Source organism: Lepidochelys olivacea, assembly GCF_965140295.1.
Source record: "Lepidochelys olivacea isolate rLepOli2 genome assembly, chromosome: 3".
NCBI lineage: Eukaryota > Metazoa > Chordata > Testudines > Cheloniidae > Lepidochelys > Lepidochelys olivacea.
This window is the reverse complement of record NC_140413.1, coordinates 55324550-55349835: the sequence shown is the minus strand read 5'-3', so window position 1 is coordinate 55349835 and position 25286 is coordinate 55324550. Positions and strand designations below refer to the sequence as shown.

Here is a 25286-nt window from a genome sequence, read left to right as displayed (position 1 = left end):
ACTAAATTGTATTTTTAATGGAACCATATTTAAATACATTTGAACTGACACTAATTAATGGATTCATTTGTAAATTCTGAGAATATTCATTCTGTACTCAAACAGTAAGTGCTATAATTTTTGGGAGTATACACTGTATTTTTCATACATAATACAGAAGTAGACTCCTTCCTCTAACTGAACAACTCAATTGTGTTAACTATGGAGGCCTGACCAACTTGTCCATAATAATACTCTCTTTCATTGCATGGAGCATTACTGAGTGAAACACTAAAAAGTATGGCATCCAATATATACCATGCTTTAAGATTTTCAAATGTAAAGATTTTCATAATTCAAAGCACTTGGGTTTGGTTCTCTGAACACATAATTTATTGCTCAAAATTTCACACTTTGATAGCCTAAAACTCTGGAATAGACAGTATTATATACTGAATGATTCACAAGATGAGATAATAAAGGAATTGCCATAGTTTTTGTATCAGTAACTGCAGGCCAGATTCTGACTTCTGATCCAAGAAATGCTTCAATGCATGACTAGAAAAATCCACTACTATGGTTGTCCATGTAAACATAGACAATGATTTTTCAAGTCACAGTCGATATGTGGATCTCAATGGATATTAAAATTTGGTCCTAAGTATGTAAGGTTCTATGCAAACAGTGTGAGAGGCTTCACTGGAGAAACACATAATGAATTATATCAAATTATTAATAAGCATGAATAAGACAGTTTTGCAAAAACCAAAAATCCATAAATCATTATTATTTTGCTGAATATAGACTTTGACTACACAGAGTAGTCACTTAGAGCAACCATACAAATAAATAGGAAGATAAATACCTTCACCAAAATGTTTGTGCGTGTAAATCCTTGCAACCAGAGCCTACATTTCCAACAAGGACTAAAGATTTTGTACGTCTCAAATTTTGGGTATCCAACTTGAGTCACTTAGGGGGCCTGTTTTCAGAGTGCAGTTGCTCAGCATCTTTGAAAAATGTCAGGCCCCTTAAAGGGTTTCAACTCAAGTACCCAAAATCACTAATCAGTTTTGAAAATTTAGGTCCCATAAGCGAAAAGAATCCTAAAGAAAATGAGAGATTGGGCTCTCTCACATAGAGAATTTGTGGAAGGAAGCAGACTTGCTGTGCAACACCACTTATCAAACAAAAGAGACAAACTTTTTCAAATAGACAATCAGCCTCTATGACCACCGGGAAATTAATAGATGTATAAAAAGGAAAAAAATACATGCAACTGAAATGGTGGAGAACTTAGAACAGAAGCCATGATAATTCATTTGTACTATGCAGTAGTTCGATGTTAGAATGTTTTACAAGTAACTTTTGCCAAAGTAGTTTTAATGAAACTCCCATCATATATTATACAACACCCATTTAAACCATCATATTGATATCTACTATATCATGTGGCTTAAACTGAAATTTCTTATTAACTTTATATTAATATAGTTTTAATAAGCAGGAATAACTTAAACTTAAACTTACTTCAAAGTCAAGGTCCGAATAACGTGATTTTCTTCTCTATTAAGCACCAGAAAAGGAAAGAAAAGAAGAGGTGCATTAACATGGAATCTATTCATGCAATCATAGTCATTAGTTTAAAGAACATTGCTGTTTCCTTTTGAATATTTGTATTAAAGATTTCTTAAGAAAGATGTACTTTTTGTTTTAACAATTAAAGATTAATCTGTGACATCATGCACAGTTTGTTAGAAATGAGATTGTTTTCCCAATGGAATAAGACACAATTGCATTTCACAGAGAGTTCTGCATGTAGTCAGGCTCCTCATTCAGTAAGTTTTGTAGCAGGATACCATGATCTCAATGATATTTATAAGGAATCTACCACTTTGGGATCATATAGACACCCAGAACTTGGTTTTTCTCTCTCACCAGATTGATTTCAATATAGTTACTCCAGATTTACACTGGAGTTAGTGACAGAGGAATCAAGCCAATGGCGGCTATATCTTCCATACAAGCTTCAGCTTGTTTGCAATGATGACTTCATTTGGAGAGAACAACTTGAAATTAGTTTCAAATTATAACAAATATTAGTCCAGGAATCTGAATGTAAAAGAAATGATTCTTCAATTGTGTTGTATTTACTGTTATACAATACCACAAAATCTCATTTTGTATAGTATCTTTTATACAAAATGCAACTCAGAATGCTTCACAGAATTTTTAAAAAATACAGCATTAGATGTAAATAGTAAATAACAACAGAAGAAATTGAAGTTTAATGTTGTAGGGAAGGGATAAAATATCTAGGGCTAAGGTGGCAAAGGGATACACGAAGGCAGCAGTAGCCAGCAGGAGTAGCAGAGGAAAAGGAGACTGCTCCAAGGATGGGGAGATTATGTGTACTGAAAGAGAAGAGGCCAGTGCTAGATTACTTGTGGGGAGGGAGGGTGAAAGGAAGGAAAAAGAATATAGAAAGAGACAAGGGCCTGATTCCGCTGTTTGAATAATGACTGGAGCTTATGACCGTGAAGAAAATCTATTCATAGTAATATATCCTAGCCCTGCTCTGTACCCTTGTGTAACATGTACCCAGGCACTTGTGTTAGTATGTGTTTGAGTGAGGGATGTGTGCTGGCTTATAAAACAAGCAGAGATCCTCATTTTTCTTCTATATGGTGTTTTTGAAGTTTTGCATCAGCCAAGAACTACAGTTCTGCATCTGGGCACCATTGTACAGCTCTCTGAATAACTGGCAGGACAGGCTCTCTTGTTAAAAGGGTGTGGCCTCATGACAGTTAATGTGAGTAATTTGTGTCCTTCAGCATAAGGAATGTGGCTCAGAATCTGGTGTAAATCCATTTCCCCATGACTTACCCATTCGCCTCCCCAAACACTTTTCCTGTTTTTCCCAGTTTTATGTATTTCATGGTAGCAACTCTGGAGTGTAGGAAGTGTAACGTCTTAATGACTGAGACTATGCAAAACAATGAATTTTCTTTCTTCACCTGGGGCATGTTCCAAAGTCTCCTGAAGTTGACATAAAGACTCCCATTGACTTCAATGGGATCTAGATCAGGACCCTGCAGAGCCAGATTGATCACCTGCTATCCAGTTCAGTCCCTAACCACCTAGTTAAGCAATGGTGTGTTTTGTACTAAGGTCCACAAGGTCAGTCAGCTGGAAGAAATTCACTGCATTTTAAAAACAAGGAGGGCAATTTTTAACAGTGTTCTGAATTGATTTGGATGCCAGTGGAGTTGACTGAGGATGGAGGTGACATGGATGCACTCATTTCTAATAAAGCTGGTCAAGAAATTGTGAAAAACTTGAATGAAACGAATTTTTTGATTTGTTGAAATTTTGCATTGAAATGTTGTTTTTTTGCAACCAAAAACTAAATACTTCCAGTTAAAAAGTGAAATGTTCAAGTTGCTGAAAACTGATTTTTTTTTTATTTCTGGGTTTTTGATGAAAACAGATTCCCCCTCCCCCTCCCATTTTTTTATTTATTTTTTTTAAATTTAGTCAAAAAAGCCATTTTTTGTTGAAAAACTGTGTTGGTGGAAAATTTTGACTGGCTCCAAATGGTTGGATTTGTAAATATGCAAAGGAGGCCACTGTAGGAATGTTCTGCACATTCTGGGATCTGAAGTGCTAGTAATCAGCCCACGGGAAGGGACTTAGAATACTTGAAAGATTCACTGTCTAGAAAAGCTCAACTTTGCCTCCCACATTAACCAGGATATTTAAAGACTACTTGGAAAAAATGTGTCACAGCACCAATAACAAAACAAAACAAAAAAAACCCCTGAACAACAACCCAAAACAACAGTGGTAAAAAAACCAGAGAGACTCTGATCACTCTAAAATGAACTATACCTCAAGAGATTTATTTACCCCCAAAACACAAACAGGGCTTGCGAACACTCAGAATATTTAGTGTTATGTTTGGCTGTGTGGTCACAAAAGGAAAAAGGCTCATTCATGAGATAAACTTTAGAGTACTTGTCCCTAGACTAGTTTCAACACTCAAAGCAGTAATAAACCTGGTTTTACTGAAATGCATGAACGAAGATGCTAAATCAAATATAGTTTAGAGACCTGATTTGCAAGAAAGTGTGATTTAGAAAAATGGAATATTTAAAACCCATTTTGCCTGCAAGTCTGCTCATGGGCAGCACAGGTACTCTGGCATTACCTATAAGCAGAGATGGGTGATTAGGTTTAAGCCCCCACATAACTCTACTGTTCACTTTAAATGTGAGCAAAACACTGCACCATACTTTACTGCAATCTGATTGGATAGATGTCACAGTTGCAATTCTGCTTTTACATCACATCTCCTTGGCACGGTGACTCAGTAGGCCATTTTGTACACGTATGTCAAACAAAATTCTTCTGGAGTATAACCAGAACGGAACCAGAAGGAGGACATTTATTTTTAACTGTACATTAAATAATATTTGTTTTGTGCTTTTACTTTATATTTTTCAGGACTGCACATGGTGATCCCCTAAAGTCATTAAAGACATGATCTGCTGTCACAGGTCAGAGGAGCAACAGAGTTGTGCTTTGAGTTGAAGTCCATTGGAGTTCTGCCAGTGACATCAACAGGTAGAGGGTCAGGTCCTATTAGCTATCACACTGGCAACACTGAACAATTTTAAGGTTATTTTGGAGCTGGCAAATATGTTTAAGGGCCTGATCCAATTTACATTGGAGTGACCAGGAGTCTTTACATTGACTTAAGGAAATTGGATCTTTCCCTAATATGCTATTTCAGAAGCTTTTATTTCTGAATGCCACCACTTCCACTTCCATTTTCTCTGGTTCCTATATGATGTGGTACAGTAAAACCAACACAAGCTGCCCATCCACCTCAAGACTACTTGCATGTTTAGGTTCCATAAGTAATCTGACAACCTCAAAAATAGTTTCTTTCTTAAATCAACTAAAAGGATGATTTTCCAGGGTGGTATCTCAGGGCTAGGGAAGAGGGGCTTGTATATGCCCCTTCATGGTCCTATAGATCTAGGCAACCACCTGGCTCATTCAACAAATTAAATTAATGGAAGTTGAAAGCCTAATGAGATGGGGCTAAGGAAAAAAAAATCTCTGGTAGCCAGTGAATGCATAGCTCGATGAAGGTGGTCCATGGTGGGTCTCTTCTTAGTGTAGTTGCATGTATCCACCAGTAAAAACCGAGTATCAGTTTAATCAGCATAAACCTTACAATGAGAGCCAGAGGGGTTTTCCAGGATCAGTGTTAGCCTCAGCTTTATGTAGTATCTTTTATTAATGATTTGGAAGAATAGGTAACCTTCACATGAAGCAAAATATGTAGATAATATAAATTCAAACATATTGCAAATATCAGTGAGGATGGAGAAGTAAAAACAAAGTCCTAGAGAGGTGCAAAAATTACAAAATCAGATTCAATCTAAAATATTGAACACAAAGGCATGTAGCTATTCAATGGCAGGAAAAGAGCTGGGAAACAGTAATGAGGAAAAAAGCCCAGGGGTGATAGCAAACAATGAGCTGGGTATCAATTTGCAATTCAATATGCCATCAAAAAAAGTCAAGGCTGCATATACCAGCCCAAGTAGGTGTAAGTTGCTTTCTATGCAACTCTGGTGATATTGCACCTAGACTATTGCATAAAGTTCTGGGCCTGTCAGTAATAGAAAGATGTCAATACATTGGAAACAATTCAGAAAAGGACAACAAAAATCATTCAGAGGCTAGCAAAAGTGATTTAAAAGGAAAGGGTAAAAAAGTTTATGTACCTGGGTTAAACAGTGGTGGTGGAGTTGGAATACATAATCACAGTTTACAAGTATTTGGGTATAAATACCAAATAATGAAAGAGGCTACTTGGGGAAGAACATGTCTAGGAAGTTATAATTCAGGAATAATGGGATGAAATTAAGGCAACTTTAGACTGGTTATCAAGAAAGCATTCCCAGTAGTGAACTTCATTTGAACAGGGAATGATCTCCTAAAGGAAGCAGTGGGATGCTCATCAGTTAAGTAATTGAACATTAGGTCGGGCAAGGTGTTGGAGGAATATACTGTAGAAACTATTCCTGCATTGACAGGAGGTGATCTGGTGAGTCTTTTCTATCTCTAATTTCTATGACTGTCTGATTTCAGAGATAAAACCCACATCGCAGGAAAAAGCCCTTATATTAAAACCAAAGTAAAATTCTGTGGAAAGGAAGTCTGCAGCAGCAATTCATCTTAAATCAGTTGTGTTTTGTACTAATCGTGTATAGCTTCTCTGAATAATTCCAGAATAACTTTGAACTCTGTTCATTGGTGGAAAAAATAGAACAGCGCTGAAAGATAATTTCCATGCACCAACATGCACTACTCCACTGGCACCAGGACTAAATGACTGATATCATCCCTCTCCATCTGTGTAAAAAGATGAATTCCCGGTTTGCTCCTTATTCTAGTTTGCATTATACTGCTAGCTGACTAATTACATAAACTCCTGAAGATATATTATGCAGTGCAAAGTATAATTGAAACCAGGGATATAATAGTGAAGGCTATCTCCATGTTTCCATTAATATAAATCCTTATTATCATCAGTTGATAATTCACTCTGAGATTAAATGTGACATACAACATTTTAGCCCCAGGGAGGGCTTTTTCCCCCTACAAAATTAAAGAAAAATCTCTTTTGGTATTTTGGAGATATAAAAGTGCAGCATGAATAGAAGTTGTGATTTTTTAAAATGCCCATTTGTGTTCATGTTAGTGAAAAAAGAACAGCTTAGCTTCAAATACAAGGTTGTACAGGCTATTGAACTTTAATATAGGTGAGTCATAAGGCAGTAATTTTGTGTGAAAAAAGTGCATAACCACATAAGTGTGGGAATTTTTGAGTGCTGAACGTCTCCTAGCAATTTTAGCACACAATACACTTGCAACACCCACAAGGCCTCAGTTCAAAGCTATTTTGATCTACTGTGCATAAGTCTCCTTCTTTTATAACAGCTCCTACATATACATTTACTCAATAGTCTATAAACACCTGTTTTGGAGCTGCTGCGCTCTTTTAGGGGAGGTATAGGCATTTCTTAATTTCGTCAATGACTGAAAATATGTATTTTTCTTAAATATCACATGCAGCTAAAATAGGTACATGTAAAACGACTGTCTCAAATACATGTTATTCTCCAGGGTGTTGACTAGAATTCCAGTTCAATACACCTTCAATTACTGCCCTTTCATTGCCTGGTTCAACTTCCACCTTTATAAAGGTTATATAAAATGATGTAGTGGCAGTTTTGGAACTGGAAGAACTCAAGATCCATCCAACAAATCAAATAAAGCAGGAGCTATAATAGGCTTAGGCTTTCATTAAGGCTGAGAGTCACAGAACTGGCAAGCAGCACGCTTTGGCAGATGATTGAGAATGGAAGGAGGAAAGAAAGATAAATCTGTGTAAGGGGGAGGAGGGCCCTGAAAAACTGATGCAATCTGGGTGCATTTTAAAGCAGAAACTCCCATGATGCTCTTTTCACTCTATTCCCAATTATTGTTCAGTTCTCATATCATAGGTCAAAAGGACTTGAGACTAGCTTATTGCTTCTAAACTGCCTGTTGTCTGAGTCTCTGCTTGACAAGAAATACTGTTTTGTTGATGTATTTCTTCTATCTCTTTCTCTCCTCTCGTGTTATCACAGATGTTTTTAACCTTGTTCTTTAAACTTTGATTTCAGTGTTCTGTTTCTGCCCCTTTCATTTTAAGCCTCCCCTGAACTCTGCTCTCCCTTTCTGGTGTCTCTGACTTTGCCTTTCCTGTGTCTTCTCTTATGCCTTTCTGTTTATTATTTTCCCCTTTCTTTATGTTGTTAACTCCTTCACTATCTTTTCAGTTCTCTCATATTTTCCCCTCATTAATGTGTCAGAAGGGATATTTTAGTGATACAACCAAGTGCTTCCCACTTATGGCAGTGTGCCTGTCTCCATAGAAATCTCAAATTGGAGAATGAGGGACTGGGACCTGAAAAATGAATACAGGGGAATGAGAGATTGGGAACTGAATTCCAGTCATTTATGTGCCAAAGCACCACAGTAAGTCCTCTCATTTAGAGAAGAATATTGAAAAGAGAATACAACAGTTTCTTCCTTGTCTGCCACATTCTCTTTTAAATTAGAGTCGTTCCTTTTCTTTGTCATCTTCCTGCCTACCAGAGCACAGTCTCTCTTTTTCCTTGTTAATACAATTTCCTGCATGTTCTACCTTCATTTCTTTACAACTCTTACTCTCCTTTTTCCTTTTTGGTCTTTTTCTTTCTAAATATCCCTTTCCCCCCTTTTCATTTAAAACAAATTAGGTACAGTGTTCTTTCCTTCTCTGTATTCCTCTAAAAGAACCAGCCACTCCTGCTCCACTAAGATGCTCGTGCCAGTTCTCCCTGCATTTTTGGGGAGCAGGTGCTCTGCCCCTTGCATAGATCTGCTTCTTCCTCTGCATTTAGACTTCCAACCCCCCCTCCCCGTCCCCATTGTGTCAAAGTGGATGGGAATGCACTGCCTCACTTCAAAGTAATTTAGTTTTAATGAGCACAGCAATGTGAGTGTGCACTTTCAAAACAAAAACCATTCCAAAAGAGGACATTCAGAGTGCTTTCTTCATTAAAACCAAAACACTCTGAACTGAAGAAGCACATTGAAAGCCACTTTAATACCAAGATAATATTGCCAACTTTAATCCACGCATATGAAGAAGGTGCAGGAGATAAGCAAGATGTTAAATTATTCCCTGTAAGAACCACCATGGTGTACTAGTATGCCCGCTTGTGTCTATAATAACACCAATACTGTATGGAGCGTACAGAGTAAAATCTCACTAGATTGCACCTTGGTAATCTGCAAACTCATACATGTATGTGTGTGCCTGAGTAATATTTGTACATAAATATATCACCTTCAAAGAACTATCTAACTAGAGAAGCAGATCTTCTTGATACAATAAAGCATATGAAAAAAATACTAACATACAAAAACTGAAATAGGTCTGTGACACACAGAGGCAAAAGCTAGGAAATTCCAGCATGCCTGAATATTTCAGCTATCTCCTAAAACTGTCATCTCCAGGCATCATACAATGCAATGCCCAGGTATGAGAGAGTATACTAATGACCTCACATCTCAGCCTTAACTTTGAACTGGTTAGGATTTTATGATACAGGTCTCATAACCTTAATATCACATAAAAGCAGTTTTGGAAGTGAATTTTTCTAATGGATAAAGCAGATGCCCACTGATGTAATTGTGGAACATTTTTGAGATTTATAAATAGAGGAAAATCAGGAATTTAGCAGACTTTGTAAGAGCGTTAGCACAAAAACCCTCAATTTTCCAAGTGTGATGGAATATTTTATGTGAGGACATGTGTGCATGTATGATGTAAGAGACTTGGTCAATGGAAGTATGAGATTCTGATTTTTCAGAAATAAAATGGAAATGAGTTTCAAGTGAATTGTTTTTGTTTTGTTTTGTGACAGCACTTAAAGCTAAAGGCCTAAATTTTCAGACATGTCCCCTACTTCTGCAGGTTCAGTTTTATACCCACAACTACTTGTGCCCACAATAAATTGAGAGAACAAATAATAACAACTAGGTATACAGAATAGCTGTTTTGGGACACAATGTTCAGCTGGTACCAATTACACCCATAATTCTTGATGGGTGTAAGTATCAGGAGGTGAAAAACTTCACCCACAAAATCAGAAGTTGGTTTGAGTCCCTCTGAAAATGGGGTCTATGATATCTAAATAATTTCCCAGTTATACCATTTCCCTAATTGCTTTATAAACTTTCTTCCCTTTATTATGTGCTCAATAAATACTGACCTTAAATTTTAAAATTTTAGAATTAACACATCAGAAATCACCCAGGTGCACTTCACTTACATGTTAAATGTTGACTACTATAGAATGACATGGTAAAAACGTACACATTGCAGAGTAATTACAGCGCAAGTATCATGATGCTGAGGATTAAATTATGGAGGTGTGCAGGGGAACATAACTCCCTGTCCTACACTGAATGTGGAAGAAGAGCTCCTCCTTCTCTTTCTGACTTAGGGCATCCCCCTCCTCTCTTGCTAGCGATAGGGGAACCTGATGTGAGAGCCTTAGGAGGAGCCTGATGCCTGGCAAAGAAGCTTCTGGGGCTCCCAGATTTTCCTATGGGTGGAGAAGAGAAGCAATAGGTCCTGACGGGAGAAGAAGGGCTTCTCAGTTAGTTATCATCTATTTGCACGCTTTCTCTAAGAGAAAGGAAAGAAAGATTTTCCCTCTCCCCTCTGAAGGGAAAGATGCATCAATAATACCTGATACAAAGTTTTGCATTGAATCTATCTTTTGAAACGTCTTACAGTCTTCTAAAATGGAGGAAGTGGCCCTAGATATTTCAAAATTTTTGAGAAAGGACCTCCCCCCCAATCTCTACTTCAATTTGTATTTCCATGAGTAAAGATTCAACAATCTCGTCAAGTCTAAGCAATGGCATTTGTAGGAATCTGCCTCTACTAATACTCCATACATGCTGCATGTGTGTGCGTGTGCAGCACACACACACACACACACACATAAATATGCACATTTTTTCAGTTGGCTTGGTACCTGCTAGGGGCCATGAACTCCTTTCACATATAGAACTCTGAACTGCAAATGCAACTGTACAAAGTTGCAAATATGTATCAGAATGATCCTGTGTGGTTGCTCTAGTAAGAGAGAATACATATATTATAATGACCCGAATCATCACTCTTGATTTTAGTGTAGTTACAGAAGCATAAAACTGGTGTAGCAGAGTGGTAAATCAGACCCAGGGTCAGTAACAAATCTTACAAGTGAAGTGAAAAGCTTTTATAAATGAAATAAACATTTTGGATTCTAAAGATGCAAGCCAACATTCTCATAGACTTCAAGGGATATTTTCAAATGTGGCGTCAGGAACTGGGCCCACCAAAGCTGGAATTGTGCATGCATATCGGGTAACTTCATGTCTAACTAACTGACGTATGCATGCAACTGGATGTGTGTGCAAAATGCAATTTTAAGAAGTCCATTTGAAAATGTGTCCCAAGATTACCTATACATTTACATGTTAATGCAACTTACAGAAAGTAGCCAATACTTAGCTTACCGTCCAAGCCCCAAATTCATCTTCTTTCTTTTTAATATATTTAATTAATCTGTGTTTCTCATGCAAGAGTTGTGGATATTATGAACACAACATAAGGAGGGAAGTATTTTGTTTTCAAAGCTCCTGATGATAGAAACAAAATTCTGATCTCCAGCCCAAATTCTCCAGTCAACACACTCATTTAAACTCCTACTGACCTCACTGATACTGGTTTGCAAAAGTAAAGACTTTTTAAGAACTGAAGTATTTGATCCTTAGGTATTAAATAAATAAGCAAATGGTTTTCACATGCAATTTTCTCTAATGTTTAAATCCTCGAGACAGATTCCAGTAATGATTTCCAGAACAATTTTATAGTCAGAATGACATCTGAGCTAAGTGTGCAAGAAAGATACCTGCACCTGCTGCACATGCAAATTCTACACATGTTGGCACAAACATGAAAATTTGGTCACTTCATGCAGTGCTACTTAGGAGAATTACTCTGATTTACACTAGCGTAGAATCAAACCCATTGTCCTTAACTGCTGGTAAAGAATTATGCACATTTAATGAAGCAAATAAATAATGAATAATGAACATTGTTTGAGGGTGCAAGTAAGTTCAGTGATTATAATGTTATCCTGTAGGAATGGGTTTTTCTTTTTCACTGGAACTCAGAGTTATTTAATAGAATTCATCCTGCAGGTAAGGAAATTCGCGGCAAGGCAGGTGGAATTTTGAAGCTCCAAGATTGTATCATCCCATCCTTAAGGCTCTAAAACTTTACTTTGATTTTTATTCCAATTCTAAACATTGTCAGTATTGTTTTATGGGAATAGAATAAGCAAAGCATGATTCCAAACAGTAATTTAATCTTAATTAAGACATTAGCTGCACCCCTCAAACATAAACACTGGCTGTAGTCAAGGAGCCATGACTTATTATGTTGCCATATAATTAGAACAACAGAACATGTAATTTGCTTAAGCATCACTGACCTCTAAAGAACTCATTGATATTGTGGATCCAGTTTCGCTTCTTGCTAATCCTGCATTGTCATCCAACTCGGAGGCTATGAAGTTCTTTACTGCTGTGCGGGGCTCAAAGGCCAAATTCTGCATATGTTCCTGGGTGGGAAGATGCTGATCTAAATTGATATTGAATTGGTCCATTACAGAGGGATTCATGTTGAATTCCGGATTAACTTTATAGTGCAACAGCCTTTCATGAGGCAAGGTATCCATGCCTATATTCAATTTGCTCTCATCTTTCAATGATTGCTGGGTGTTTACTGAACCTCTGGGCATGACAATATAGTCACTTTCCATCATCCGTTCTTGAGGATTGACTATGTCCATGTCTGCACCTCTCAAGTTATCATCAGTGCATAAATACACAGTCCGCCGCAACTCACTGTTGTCTTTTTTCAAACACTGATTGGCCAGCTCACTCATGCTCATAGGCATGTGGAGGCCTGTGGGCTGCTGAATGATGACTTTAGAAATGATGCTTCCGGGCAATGTGGAATAGCTCATACCTTCAGGGTTTGCTCCTTTCTCTTCTTCGTCATCATTTAGTGAAATTCTAGAAAGTGTTCCTGTTATTGTAGCTGCTCTGCATGGTCCAATATCCTTATGTAGAACTGTGAATTACAGAACAGGATTCTCATAACAAGGAGTTGTTTGCTGCTGCTTATTTTACGTTGTCATGGTTTTGTTTACCTATGTTCCTTTCACTAGTGTATTTCCTTATATCTTTTTCTATCCATTTAATAACTTTGTTTTATTTCATAAACGTTAGTTTGAATGAGCTTTTATTTAATCAGTTTCTTTTAATCTACATTGTATAACTGACCTGGATCTCTACCTAAGCCTAGATCATTTATATAAATTAAAAACAGCCCTTTATCTATTTCTACATTCTGTGATAGGTCTTAGGTAACCTACAGCTTAAGCAGAAGCCTGCCATGTGAAACTTGATTAAGGGCTTCCAAAAACCCCGAGTACACTCTGACATCTGCACAGCCCTTATCGACTCTGTGTAACCTCTTGGAAAATATCAGACAGATTGTGCGGCTAGATCTTTTTGTCAATCCATCCTAATGATCTCCTTAACTGTGTACATGTCTTCCCCGACTTTACTCCTAAATGTTCTTTTCTGCTGAATTTTGTAACTCCCTTGTATTAAATTCATCTCTGAATACATGCAGCATACGATCAAACTAGGCAAAGAAGCCTATTTATGTTTTGGTGCACTTGAAGAGTCTATCGATTTATATCAGCATGGCTAATAAAATAGTCATTCACCACTTTCAGTGAAGGTATCTCCAGCTAACACAATAGTGCTAGCATGTGCAGCAAAATTAAGATTTTGTGAGTTAGACAATAAGAAGTACAGAAATACCCATAAATGCATTTACTCCCTTTCCTGTGTCCTGAAGTTCATGGTGGCTCTAATATTACAGTGTGTATCAGTACACTGATATACAGTAGTAATCAGCTCACCAACGCAGCCCCCTATGTTAAATCATACATGATTGTCTCTAATTTTTCAAGAATTATTTGCCTAAAGCAAGGAAATGTAAGTGAGAAATTGGGGCATTTCAACTACCCAATAACATTACTTAGCAAAAACGGAAAAAAAAAAAAGTAAAAACTTATTTTTAAATGCAAGTGGTTATTAGATTGTTTCTAACCACACATGTCATGCCAACTCACCCAGTCACCCTTTTACTAAATATTTCATTATAGGAAATTGAATTTAAATCACTTAATTTTACATGGTGAAGTCCACTCATGTGTGCATTAAAAGTATCTTTCTTTAAGTGTGTCCTTGACATGACTTTCTGTACTACAAAGCTGATAAAGTGTGCAGCTTCATGGATTAAGTCTAAACTGATCCTTCCATTAGGAAGGTAGGAGGAATGTATTTGTTTTTAAATTCCATTGCCTTACCTCTTTCAAAACACATCAGCAGTAATGAACATTAGTTAATAAGGAAGGACTATTACTCTATTGTGACAAAATGCATGGAGAGACTCTAAATCTTAAAATTCCCAATGGATTATAAAGACCTTTAATTTTTCATCGTGTTTTATTTAAACTACGTTGGCTGAGTAAGTTGCTGAAGACAAGTATTTTTAAGTAGCAGAAGCAGACAGCAACGGAGCCAATAAAGTACAGAGTACTAAAACAGAATAAAAATGTGTACCTATAATGTGAAATTAAAATATATTTTTATTTTTTTATTCCTGTGCTGCTTAAACTACAGTAAACTTTAGTTAGTTAGATCCAGAGAAAAGTCAGCCCCTGATTGTTTTCGCTACTATATATTATATGCATATTTTCAAATGCCCTATATCTAACCAAAAATGTGCTTTGCTAGCTGTATGGCTATTTCAAATTTGCATGTTTACTGGGGTGAAGAAAATTCTTGTATGTGTGAAGTTGATTTTATTGCCAAATCCACTTGTTTTCTAAGATATAAAAATTCTTGTGGGATACTTATCCACTACTTGAATTCTGTTAAGAGACTCTTACACAATTTTCTTTGATAATGAACTACATTTATCCATGTTTTCTGACAATGAAAGAAAATAGAAAAGATATTTTTCTGTAACCAGGTAAAACCTCATACTTTTTCTGTTTCTTTCTTTTACTTCACAGTGACACTAGTACAAATCTTCTTCATTTTTTTTTTTTTTTGGATTGACTACATACTGTTCTGGTATCCTTACCTGACCGACAAGCAATGTCCACATCTTTTTCAAAATCTGTCTGTAACAAGAAACAATGAAACAAGACAACCATTATTAAATGAAAACCAAACCACAATACCTTTTGCCAACCAGTGCTTCCAAAATGTCCTACTTACAGAATCACAGTCTCTTAAAAGTGGTTTCTTGTTGCTGGGAAGGTGGAGTTTATTGTTTTACAACAGCAGAGTAATACAATTTTTCCTAAAGTATAACTGGGTTGTTTTCAAAGTATGCTGCCTGACCACAAAAAAATAAAATAAAATAGATGGAAATATAATATGTAATTTTAATAAGATGATACAGTATGTAATTTTATATTTACATAGAAGAATAACTTCTACATATCATAGAAGGGTTATTGTCAACAAAGCTTTTCACAGTCGTTGTATAAACAGGAGTACAGAAAATAGCCTGCAACACACATTACCATTAATAACCTTAATCAGATTAGTTCACTTTATCTGAAACATTCTTATTAAATTTGGTATTTGTTATATAGCATTCTGTATATCTCTGCTTCTAATGCAACCAGAGTAAGTTCAGCAGCCCCTTCTGCCCCCAACCGTGAAAGTAGCTATTATTCATTTCAAAGTGTGGTAAAGATTCTGCCAGGATTTAGAATGGAGTTTAATATTGAAGAATCTGTGAAAAGAAAAGGAGTACTTGTGGCACCTTAGAGACTAACCAATTTATTTGAGCATGAGCTTTCGTGAGCTACAGCTCACTTCATCGGATGCATACTGTGGAAACTGCAGAAGACATTATATACACAGAGACCATGAAACAATACCTCCTCCCACCCCACTCTCCTGCTGGTAATAGCTTATCTAAAGTGATCATCAAGTTGGGTGCTGGAAATGGCCCAACTTGATGATCACTTTAGATAAGCTATTACCAGCAGGAGAGTGGGGTGGGAGGAGGTATTGTTTCATGGTCTCTGTGTATATAATGTCTTCTGCAGTTTCCACAGTATGCATCCGATGAAGTGAGCTGTAGCTCACGAAAGCTCATGCTCAAATAAATTGGTTAGTCTCTAAGGTGCCACAAGTACTCCTTCTCTTTTTCCGAATACAGACTAACGTGGCTGTTACTCTGAAAAGAATCTGTGGTCACTCCATCACAGTGAAATAAATACTATTTAACTTGATATAGAGCCTAAATGCATTTCAATTTTGCTTTCATGGTTTCCTCACACTTTATTTACATGTATCTAATAAAAGCAGCAAATTTTCTCTTTTTTCAGAAAGGGTCATTTTATCCTTTTTCCTGACATCTCAACATTGGTTTTCCTCTGCTCAAACAGCTCTTTCAAGGGCATTTGCTAAGAGATCCTTGCATCATCTAGGGCCTGATCCTGTTCCCATTGAAATCAATGGGCTAAGTATTTGGCTACTAAACTGCACCTAAGGATATTAGCAAATATTAGGCTTGTCCTGGAGTCATTAAAGATTAATCTTTAATTAAAGATATGCCATATGATGAAATCTCCAGGAATACGTCCAACCAAAACGGGCAACCCTAACTTTCATTGACTCCTTAACTCTAGCCAGTTCTTTCCCCTGTAGAATGCCCACCACTTTCTCCTCAATAGAAATAACAGATGCATTTGCTTTGAAGCTGGGGAGGTGGGAAGGCTCTTAAGTCCCCCAGACTGCAACACTGCTCTGCAAGCAGACACTAGCGGGTACAGAAATTCAGAATATATAGTATGTTTCACACTTGACCACTCATCCTTGAGACTGAAAACATCATCTACACAACACTGTAGTCCCAGCTGCCCACAAAGGCAGAGTCTTGGCTGCTCTTGAACCTTGGTATTCAGAGATTCAGCACATAATAGTGCTATTCAACAGACCACTGAACCAACAAGCTGAACTTTTCTAAGAAATTTCAGGAGCTGAAGTCAGACTTGTACTTAAGAACCATATTAATATTTCATGTACACACACTTGACATGTATAGTAATGTATAGTCATCTTTTTATTTTGGCTAGGGACACTGAATTAGAAGTCCAGGATAAAATAAAAACTCACCATGATCTGAGCATGTCCATTAGGAAAAGAGCTTGAAGAATCTGCATTGATTGGATCTTGGCAGTTTCTTAATCGACATCTAAATGCATCTTGAACCTGTGAAAACAATAACATGCACTGTGTCTTCTGACATTTTTAATACAGCTATAGACAAAACTTAACTGTAAAGTTAGTTTTACTTTAGGATACCAGATACATCACAGCCAGTAAATGCACATTTTTTATCTCTGCCATTTCACACTCTTGCTATACTCTAGTGCTGGTACAAAAGTCTGCAAATCTGCCAGACCCAGAATTAAATTTGTCAAGGAACATAATTAATTAGCAGTCAGTGATGAGGGGTTACTCGGCCCCAAACTGTCTTCAGTGGCAGTGTTTGGCTCTGCCCTCTCACTCAGTTTGACTGCAGCAGCAGGTCAGAAGGTAGGTTTATAAAAAGTACTTTATTCCCATAGCAAAATAAAATGTATTGTATGCCTGAGAAATGTAAGGGCTTTCAAAGGTGGCTCACATTGTATTCTCTAGTTTTAAGTATAGGGAATATTTCTTAAACCTCTTGCACCAGTAAAACCTTTCACAGTGGACAAAACTTATTAAGTGTGAACTCGAGTAGGAAAGTAGCTTGCTTTGTATTGGACAAAGGTGTAAGATTTTATTATTTATCTCTTCTGTAGAACTTAGATATAAATTGTCACCACTCATTAATGAGTATTATTCTGTCCAAAACATGACTATATTTCAAGAGTTACTACTTCAGAAGGTTTGATGTATAGAACTTATAGGAAATTTGACCAGGATCATATGTTTAAGTAGATATATTACCAGAGAACAATTTCTAAGGAAAGAGATGCATAAATAGCAAGTAGCGTCCAAAGGGGTAAAGCAGTTCCTGCTCATTGGCAGTCTAGTGTGAGTACATTTGGCTGCACATATCAGAGATTAAAAATGGAGGCAGCAAGAAAATTCTTGCAATGGGAAAAGATATTTATAAGTGTGGCCTTGGAAACACACGAGAATATTTCTTTGAATTAAGAACCAAATTTCCTTCAGTTTTGCTTAGGTGTCCTTTGTATTCACTTGCCCCACACATTCTAGAAAACCAGTTTATTGGGAGGAATGTTTGTATTCACAAATTTACATTTAATAAATGTTAGTATTCATATTGGAAATCTGATTCTAAGAGTTACCATCTTCCAACCTGGATACAGAAATTTGGCCATGTGATCTGTGGCCCATCAAAACTAACCAACACCATTTCTTTGCAGAATATCAAACACTCTCAATGAACTTCTTGTGAGCAGTCTACAGACAATTCAGTATCTGTAGAAATTATTCTGTGATTGATTTAGAATAATCAAATCAGAGAAAATCATAAGCTGCTCATGGACATTTTGTAAATAGTAAACGAGGCTAAATTAATCAACTGAAGCTGAGCCTAAGGCCTTGCTTTCTGAATGCCATTATTTTATGCTACAAATTCTTTGAGAGCTTGGATAGGCTTTCCCAGCAGGGAAAAAAAGAAAGCAGATGGAAAACTTTGCCTTATCTTTATAATTAGAAAGCATTATCTTTCTTTCTTCTGTTTCTTGACTTTAGCAAAGCTTTTGACACGGTCTCCCACAGTATTCTTGTCAGCAAGTTAAGGAAGTATGGGCTGGATGAATGCACTATAAGGTGGGTAGAAAGCTGGCTAGATTGTCGGGCTCAACGGGTAGTGATCAATGGCTCCATGTCTAGTTGGCAGCCGGTATCGAGTGGAGTGCCCCAAAGGTCGGTCCTGGGGTCGGTTTTGTTCAATATCTTCATAAATGATCTGGAGGATGGTGTGGATTGCACTCTCAGCAAATTTGCGGATGATACTAAACTGGGAGGAGTGGTAGATATGCTGGAGGGGAGGGATAGGATACAGAAGGACCTAGACAAATTGGAGGATTGGGCCAAAAGAAATCTGATGAGGTTCAATAAGGATAAGTGCAGAGTCCTGCACTTAGGACGGAAGAACCCAATGCACAGCTACAGACTAGGGACCGAATGGCTAGGCAGCAGTTCTGCGGAAAAGGACCTAGGGGTGACAGTGGACGAGAAGCTGGATATGAGTCAGCAGTGTGCCCTTGTTGCCAAGAAGGCCAATGGCATTTTGGGATGTATAAGTAGGGGCATAGCGAGCAGATCGAGGGACGTGATCGTTCCCCTCTATTCGACATTGGTGAGGCCTCATCTGGTGTACTGTGTCCAGTTTTGGGCCCCACACTTCAAGAAGGATGTGAATAAATTGGAGAGAGTCCAGCGAAGGGCAACAAAAATGATTAGGGGTCTGGAACACATGAGTTATGAGGAGAGGCTGAGGGAGCTGGGATTGTTTAGCCTGCAGAAGAGAAGAATGAGGGGGGATTTGATAGCTGCTTTCAACTACCTGAAAGGGGGTTCCAAAGAGGATGGCTCTAGACTGTTCTCAATGGTAGCAGATGACAGAACGAGGAGTAATGGTCTCAAGTTGCAGTGGGGGAGGTTTAGATTGAATATTAGGAAAAACTTTTTCACTAAGAGGGTGGTGAAACACTGGAATGCGTTACCTAGGGAGGTGGTAGAATCTCCTTCCTTAGAGGTTTTTAAGGTCAGGCTTGACAAAGCCCTGGCTGGGATGATTTAACTGGGAATTGGTCCTGCTTCGAGCAGGGGGTTGGACTAGATGACCTTCTGAGGTCCCTTCCAACCCTGATATTCTATGATTCTATGATTCTATGATTCTATAATCTTAAAGTGCTCAACCCTTAAACAAGTTAAAGTGCCCTGCAATATTTAAGTCTAAATGAGTACTGCAGATGGAGGAAGACTAATTTAGGGCAGAGAGAAAAGATGTAGCAAGTGTAAAAGGTTTGGTATGATTTTAAGGCACTGAAACTCCCGAAGTGTGAGAGAGTAATTAAAAGGGTGCTTGACTTGGATTATGAATCAGACTTTGATTTTAGGCATTATGTTTGTTGTGGTTTTGCATGCATCTAACACCAATCTGATTTAGCATCTCCCAGTTGTTACAAAAGTTAATCCAAATATTTTCCCTCTTTATCAGTGCTGAAATCCCATATCAGACTTTAGAGTTCTATATTGTAGGGTAATCACTGGTGAACTAGGTTGACAAAATGAGGACCATCCTGAATTTCAGTCAAATCTCAAGGTAACTGAACCCAAATCTATTATTGCTTCAAAAACACATTAAGTTACAACTTCCCCTCCCCAAAATATCTCTCTTACATGTTCATGGAGGCTCCCCATACCTCATACTCCGATAGATCTCATTAGTCTCCCTCAAGTACTCCATCAGCAATAAATTGGAGAGTCTTTGGTGAATTGACCTCTCATAGCTGCATTCTAAAATGTATCTTAAATGCAAGCAACATACTATTAGGATGTTACAGCTGAATGTCTGAGATAGCTGTGTCCATCAAAATGATGCAAATTGCAACTTGTAAGCATGCACCACGAAAATACTATTTTTTGTCCTCACCAACTCATCCATCCTCTATTTAATCACTCTGAGACATATTGGAGACAAAAGTAGCTGAGATGATGAAGTATTATTGTTGCTAATTAAGAATGCTATAGAGTTTCTGGTTTGGAGAAGGAACTTAGAACCAGATCCGCAAAGATTTAGGCACCTAAATTCCAGATTTAGATAAACCAGCCTTCAGGAAAACGCTGCCGTGTGTTTACACTGTCAGCTGCAAGCTCACTGGCGTGGCCACATTAGCAGCTCTTGCAACGCCACAAAGAGCAGTGCATTGTGGTAGCTATCCCAGTGTGCAAGTGGCTGCAATGTGCTTTTCAAATGGGGGGGAGGTGGAGTGTGACAGAGAGTGTGTTGTTTGTATATGTGGGGAGAGACAGCGTGTTTTGGGGGGCTGAGAGTGTGTCAGCACGCTGTCTTATAAGTTCAGACAGCAGCAGAGCCCGCCCTCCCTCACAACTCACAACAGCAGCATTCCACACTAATGATTGCTTTGTCACCGAGCAGATAAGCATGCCAGCTGTTAGAAACAGAGCTTTGAAAGGGGATACCTGCATGCCTGGTGCTGATTTCAAAACAATGAGAAGAGTGGTCACTTGACTTCAGGGGATTATGGGATGTTTCCGGAGGCCAATCACAGTGCAATAATGCAACACCTCGTCCGAACTGATGCCCAGGCGTTTCAGCCGGGGCGCAGCAAGCTTTATGCTTCTCGTGGAGGTGGATTATCAGGAGCACTCCAGCTGCAGAGTCCAGGTGCTCTAAGTGCCTTGCCAGTGTGGACACATCAGGAGTTAGGGCACCCGGGACTGCTTTAATGTGCTCTAACTTGCAAGTGTAGCCAAGCCCTAAGTCTGTAGGTGCCTAAACTCACTCAGCACTTACAGTGTAAATGTTCCCTAGATGCCTATGTTTCTGCCTCTGGGCATGTGCACTGCTGCCTCAGGCAGAGCCTGCATGCCTATCTCAAGCCTCAGCACAAGCCTCAAACCAGGAGAAGATAGGTGTTCCCTCACATATCTTGCCTGTGGGTCCTGATCCAGTGGGTGTGCTCAGAGGATGCCTAACTCCACACAAAACATCAGAGGGGGAGAGGCAGTTTCCCCCTCCCCCCTTATAACCTTTAGCCCATCGGTTAAGGGACTCGGATGGGATGTGGGAAATCCCACTCTTCCTGAGAAGAAGGAATTTGAACAGGGGCTTCCCACCACTTCCTAACTACTGGACTACACAGACAGTCTCACTTCTGTGGCCCAATTAATATTTAATTATTTATAACAAAGTGAAACAGCTTCAAAAATGGAGTGAGAGAGGCCCTCCTGAAAATATTCCATAGCTCAGTGGTTAAAGCATTCACCTGAGAGGTGGGGAATCCCTGTTCAAATCCATTCCCCTCCTTAGGCAGATGATAACACTGAACCAGGGTCTCCCACATCCCCCTGGATGATCACTTGAACCACTGGCTAAAGATTCTGAGGGAAGCCACTGCCTCCCCTGGCCGTTTCATGTGGAGTTAGGCAGGTACCTAAGGCATTCTCACAAGAAATGGCTATGGCACCTGACTCCAAGAGAGGAGGGGTTCCCAAATGTGGGTTGCAAGCAGAGATAGCCTCCCTCCCCACCTGAACATAGGTCCCTAACTCCCTGAGATGGGCAGGGGCTGAAGGAACTCCTTTGTCATTGGCATCTCCCATTGGGTAGCAGTGGTGGCTCTCTGCCTAGCATGCTAGCTTTTGTGGATTCCATTCTCAGGCACCTATCTCTCCCTATGCATTGTATGGAGACCCTAAGTGCCTAACGCAGCCTTTGTGGATTCCACTAATTTTTCTAGGTGCCTGAAAGCTAGGCATTGCAATGCTGAGTGTAGCAGTGCCTGATTCCTTTTGTGTATCCTGCCCTTACAGCCTTTAAGGGATTTTGTCAAAGGGAATAACCTGACCTACCTATTGGTTTCTACTTCATGGTCTTAGTACAGGCAGAATCCTCAGACAGTGTCACAAACAAAAGGTGGGCCTCTGAAATGCTCATTTGTTTTCTCCACCATTCGTTCAGAATTGTTTTGTAGTTTATTTTTTTCTTTCTAACATCAGGCTGTTTGATTGTTTTAGAGCCAGGCAGACTAAGAGAGACAGATGTGATGAATGTGCATGAACCAAGGAAGTGGTTTCCCTAGCAACAGTAACCAATTCAAGACTCTTATAACTTACCCTCTCTCCCTAGTCATGCACCTTTTTTCTCTTGAAATATAGAAATGTGGGTTGAGATTTAGACACTAAACATGTATTTAATCCAAATGCATTTCAATCAGTAGGAGCAAGGAAAAAGCAGAAAATACACATGGGTTCCTCCCATCACCACCAGCCTTTGGAGTTGTTCAGCGTGACTCAAATTAGCTTCAGAAGAGGCCGTGTTCAAGCATGCCAGGAATACTGTTCTGGTATTCTGGTATGGAAGTCTATTAGCACTAGGCTTTTCTATCATTCTCTGTTTTATGACAGATACACTCGCACCACATTCCCCCTATGTCTCATTAGGTACTTTAACAGCAAGAAGACAAGAATGAATAGTGATATGATAGGGTGGGACTATCCCCATTAGTCTTCAAGTTAAAAATAATGATACTTAGCTCTTCTATAACATTTTTCATCCATAGGCCTCAAAGCATGAAGGAGAGGAAAGTATCATTATCCTAATTTTACAGATTGGGAACTGAGGCAGAGGGATATGAAGTGACACTCCTAAAGTCACACAGCAGATTGGGAACAGAAGCCAGGTCTCTAGAGTCCCACTCTAGTGCCCTATTGAACAACCATGCAGCCTCTTAAACAGCTCACTTTCAGACAAAAATACTGACATGACAGACCAGTGGGTTTTGGATAGAAAGAGAGTGTAGATACACACACGTTCTTAAATTTCCAATGTTTATGTCCAAACCAATACATCAGGTATAATGAGAAAAAAGATTATATATATTTACATGAACAAGAATGCATCATTTCTGGAATATAACAATAGTAAGGGCATGGTAAAGCAGGTCTGACCTTTTCTTTGTTTGAATTTTTCTAAGATGTATTATTTGTGGTATGTTATTTGACAGTCCAAATTAATATTTTGCTTACACTGACATATTGTAAATATTAGATGAATCATATGCAAGATATAATGAGATGGCTTCATTATCTGTATAGCATTCATCATCAAGAACGACAAACACATTGGTCAGATTTCAATGTCATGTATGGGTAGAGAGAAATGTCCTCTTTGGACTACGTAAAGTAATGTACTACAATTTCAAGTAAAATGTATTCTAAACAATTTAACGACTAAATTGTTCTTTGAAAATGTGCACGTGATAACTGCTATCTTAGCTGTCACCAGGGATTGAACTGTGAAACTCTAGAGCTAAAAGCATGAGGATGTATAGCCTGACTAAAGAACCAGATTCTTGAAGTCCTCAAGGCAATAGGTACAGAGTGGGACATAACACACCCTGAGCAGTGGTTACATCCTATCTCTGAACAGAGGAAGTTCATCCAGAGGTTCTGTGGCCCACACTACTTTGAATCACACATGAATCCTCACTTAAATAGCTTACATCACCTTGATGGAATCAAGGCTCTCCAGAGCTAAAGGTGTGAGTTCCCACAGCTTGAACTAAAGAAATCTTTAGCTGAAAACTGTTATAGACTCATATCCTCTAAGGACAGGGCACAGAGGGGGACATAACACATGCCAATCAGTGGATTATACAAATATGTGTTCTGTGAGATAAATGGATACATGAATGCACATACTCCATTTGTGTAATAAGCAAATGCATATGTCCTTTTGAAATTACTTGCCTGAGAATGCGTGTGCATATTATACAGGTAGAATTTAGGCATTTTTAAAATGTGGGTACTTAAATGGTATGAGAAGGCTTCCTGCATCAGTGCCTTGTATCCCATGACAATTAACTAATGTTATGAAAGAAAATTGCTTTAGTAGTGTATCATCTCTTTGAGCCCTTTCCCATTTGGAAAAAAACCCCGATTAATTAGTTCCTCAATTTTTGCTCCAGCTCTTAAATTTGGATGAGTGTTAGGATAACAAGGTGGGGGAAAGAAGATTCTGTGTGTGAGCACTTGAGGAAGAAGGGATTCAGCTGATAGGTCTACATAAAACTGCCATCACTTTTTATTGGCCGAAGGAATGAGGTATAAGTAGTTGTAGTCTTTTATCATTTCACTGTAAAAATGTATGATTTGGTGGCTTCCAATTCTGCAAGTACCTGCCCACCCAATATTAGAAAGGTATACAAAATGTGGAGGGAACAGGAAGCCTTGTGGGTGATAAGTAATAACAATAATATAAACATTTTTTAAAAATTCTACTATATATATAGTGCCTTTTATATGAAGATTTCATGCTGTTTTACAAACATTAAATAATTTTGCCTCCCAACACCTCTGTGAGCTACTGTTGGTATTGTTATCCTTTTTACAGATGCGTAAAATGCGGCACAGGGACTTGTCCAAGGTCACACTGCAAGTCAGGAATAGAGCAAGGCATATTAGTTCAGTTTTTAGAACCCAGGAACTCTTGTTTTAAGCCATAGCCCATACTCCCTCCATTTTCAGACTCCTGCCTGTCTCTAGTGAAATAATCAAAATGATTTAGTGGTTCACAAGGTGATCCCCCCACCCCCACACACTGGGTAGAATACAATATTCATGCAGATTAGAATACCACAGAGACTGAAATAGATTGGGTCACTACCCTGCATGCTGTTTTGGATGAATATAGTGAACTTGAGTTCTTAGGACGGTGAATGATGGAGAGAAGAGACACTTGCAAGCCTCCT

General features: G+C 38.4%; 1 protein-coding gene across 5 annotated transcripts in view; it reads right to left on the bottom strand.

The window, feature by feature from the left end:
* ADGRB3 (adhesion G protein-coupled receptor B3) overlaps window positions 1-25286 on the bottom strand; it is a 620721-nt gene that overhangs the window by 11686 nt on the left and 583749 nt on the right. For all 5 annotated transcript variants that reach the window (XM_084625079.1, XM_084625076.1, XM_084625077.1 and 2 more), the window contains 4 exons: window positions 16939-17034; window positions 14885-14924; window positions 12147-12790; window positions 1510-1545 (listed from right to left, as the gene is read on the bottom strand). In XM_084625079.1, coding sequence (XP_084481205.1) covers window positions 1510-1545; window positions 12147-12790; window positions 14885-14924; window positions 16939-17034 — 816 coding nt within the window. The remainder of the gene's footprint in view (window positions 1-1509; window positions 1546-12146; window positions 12791-14884; window positions 14925-16938; window positions 17035-25286) is intronic.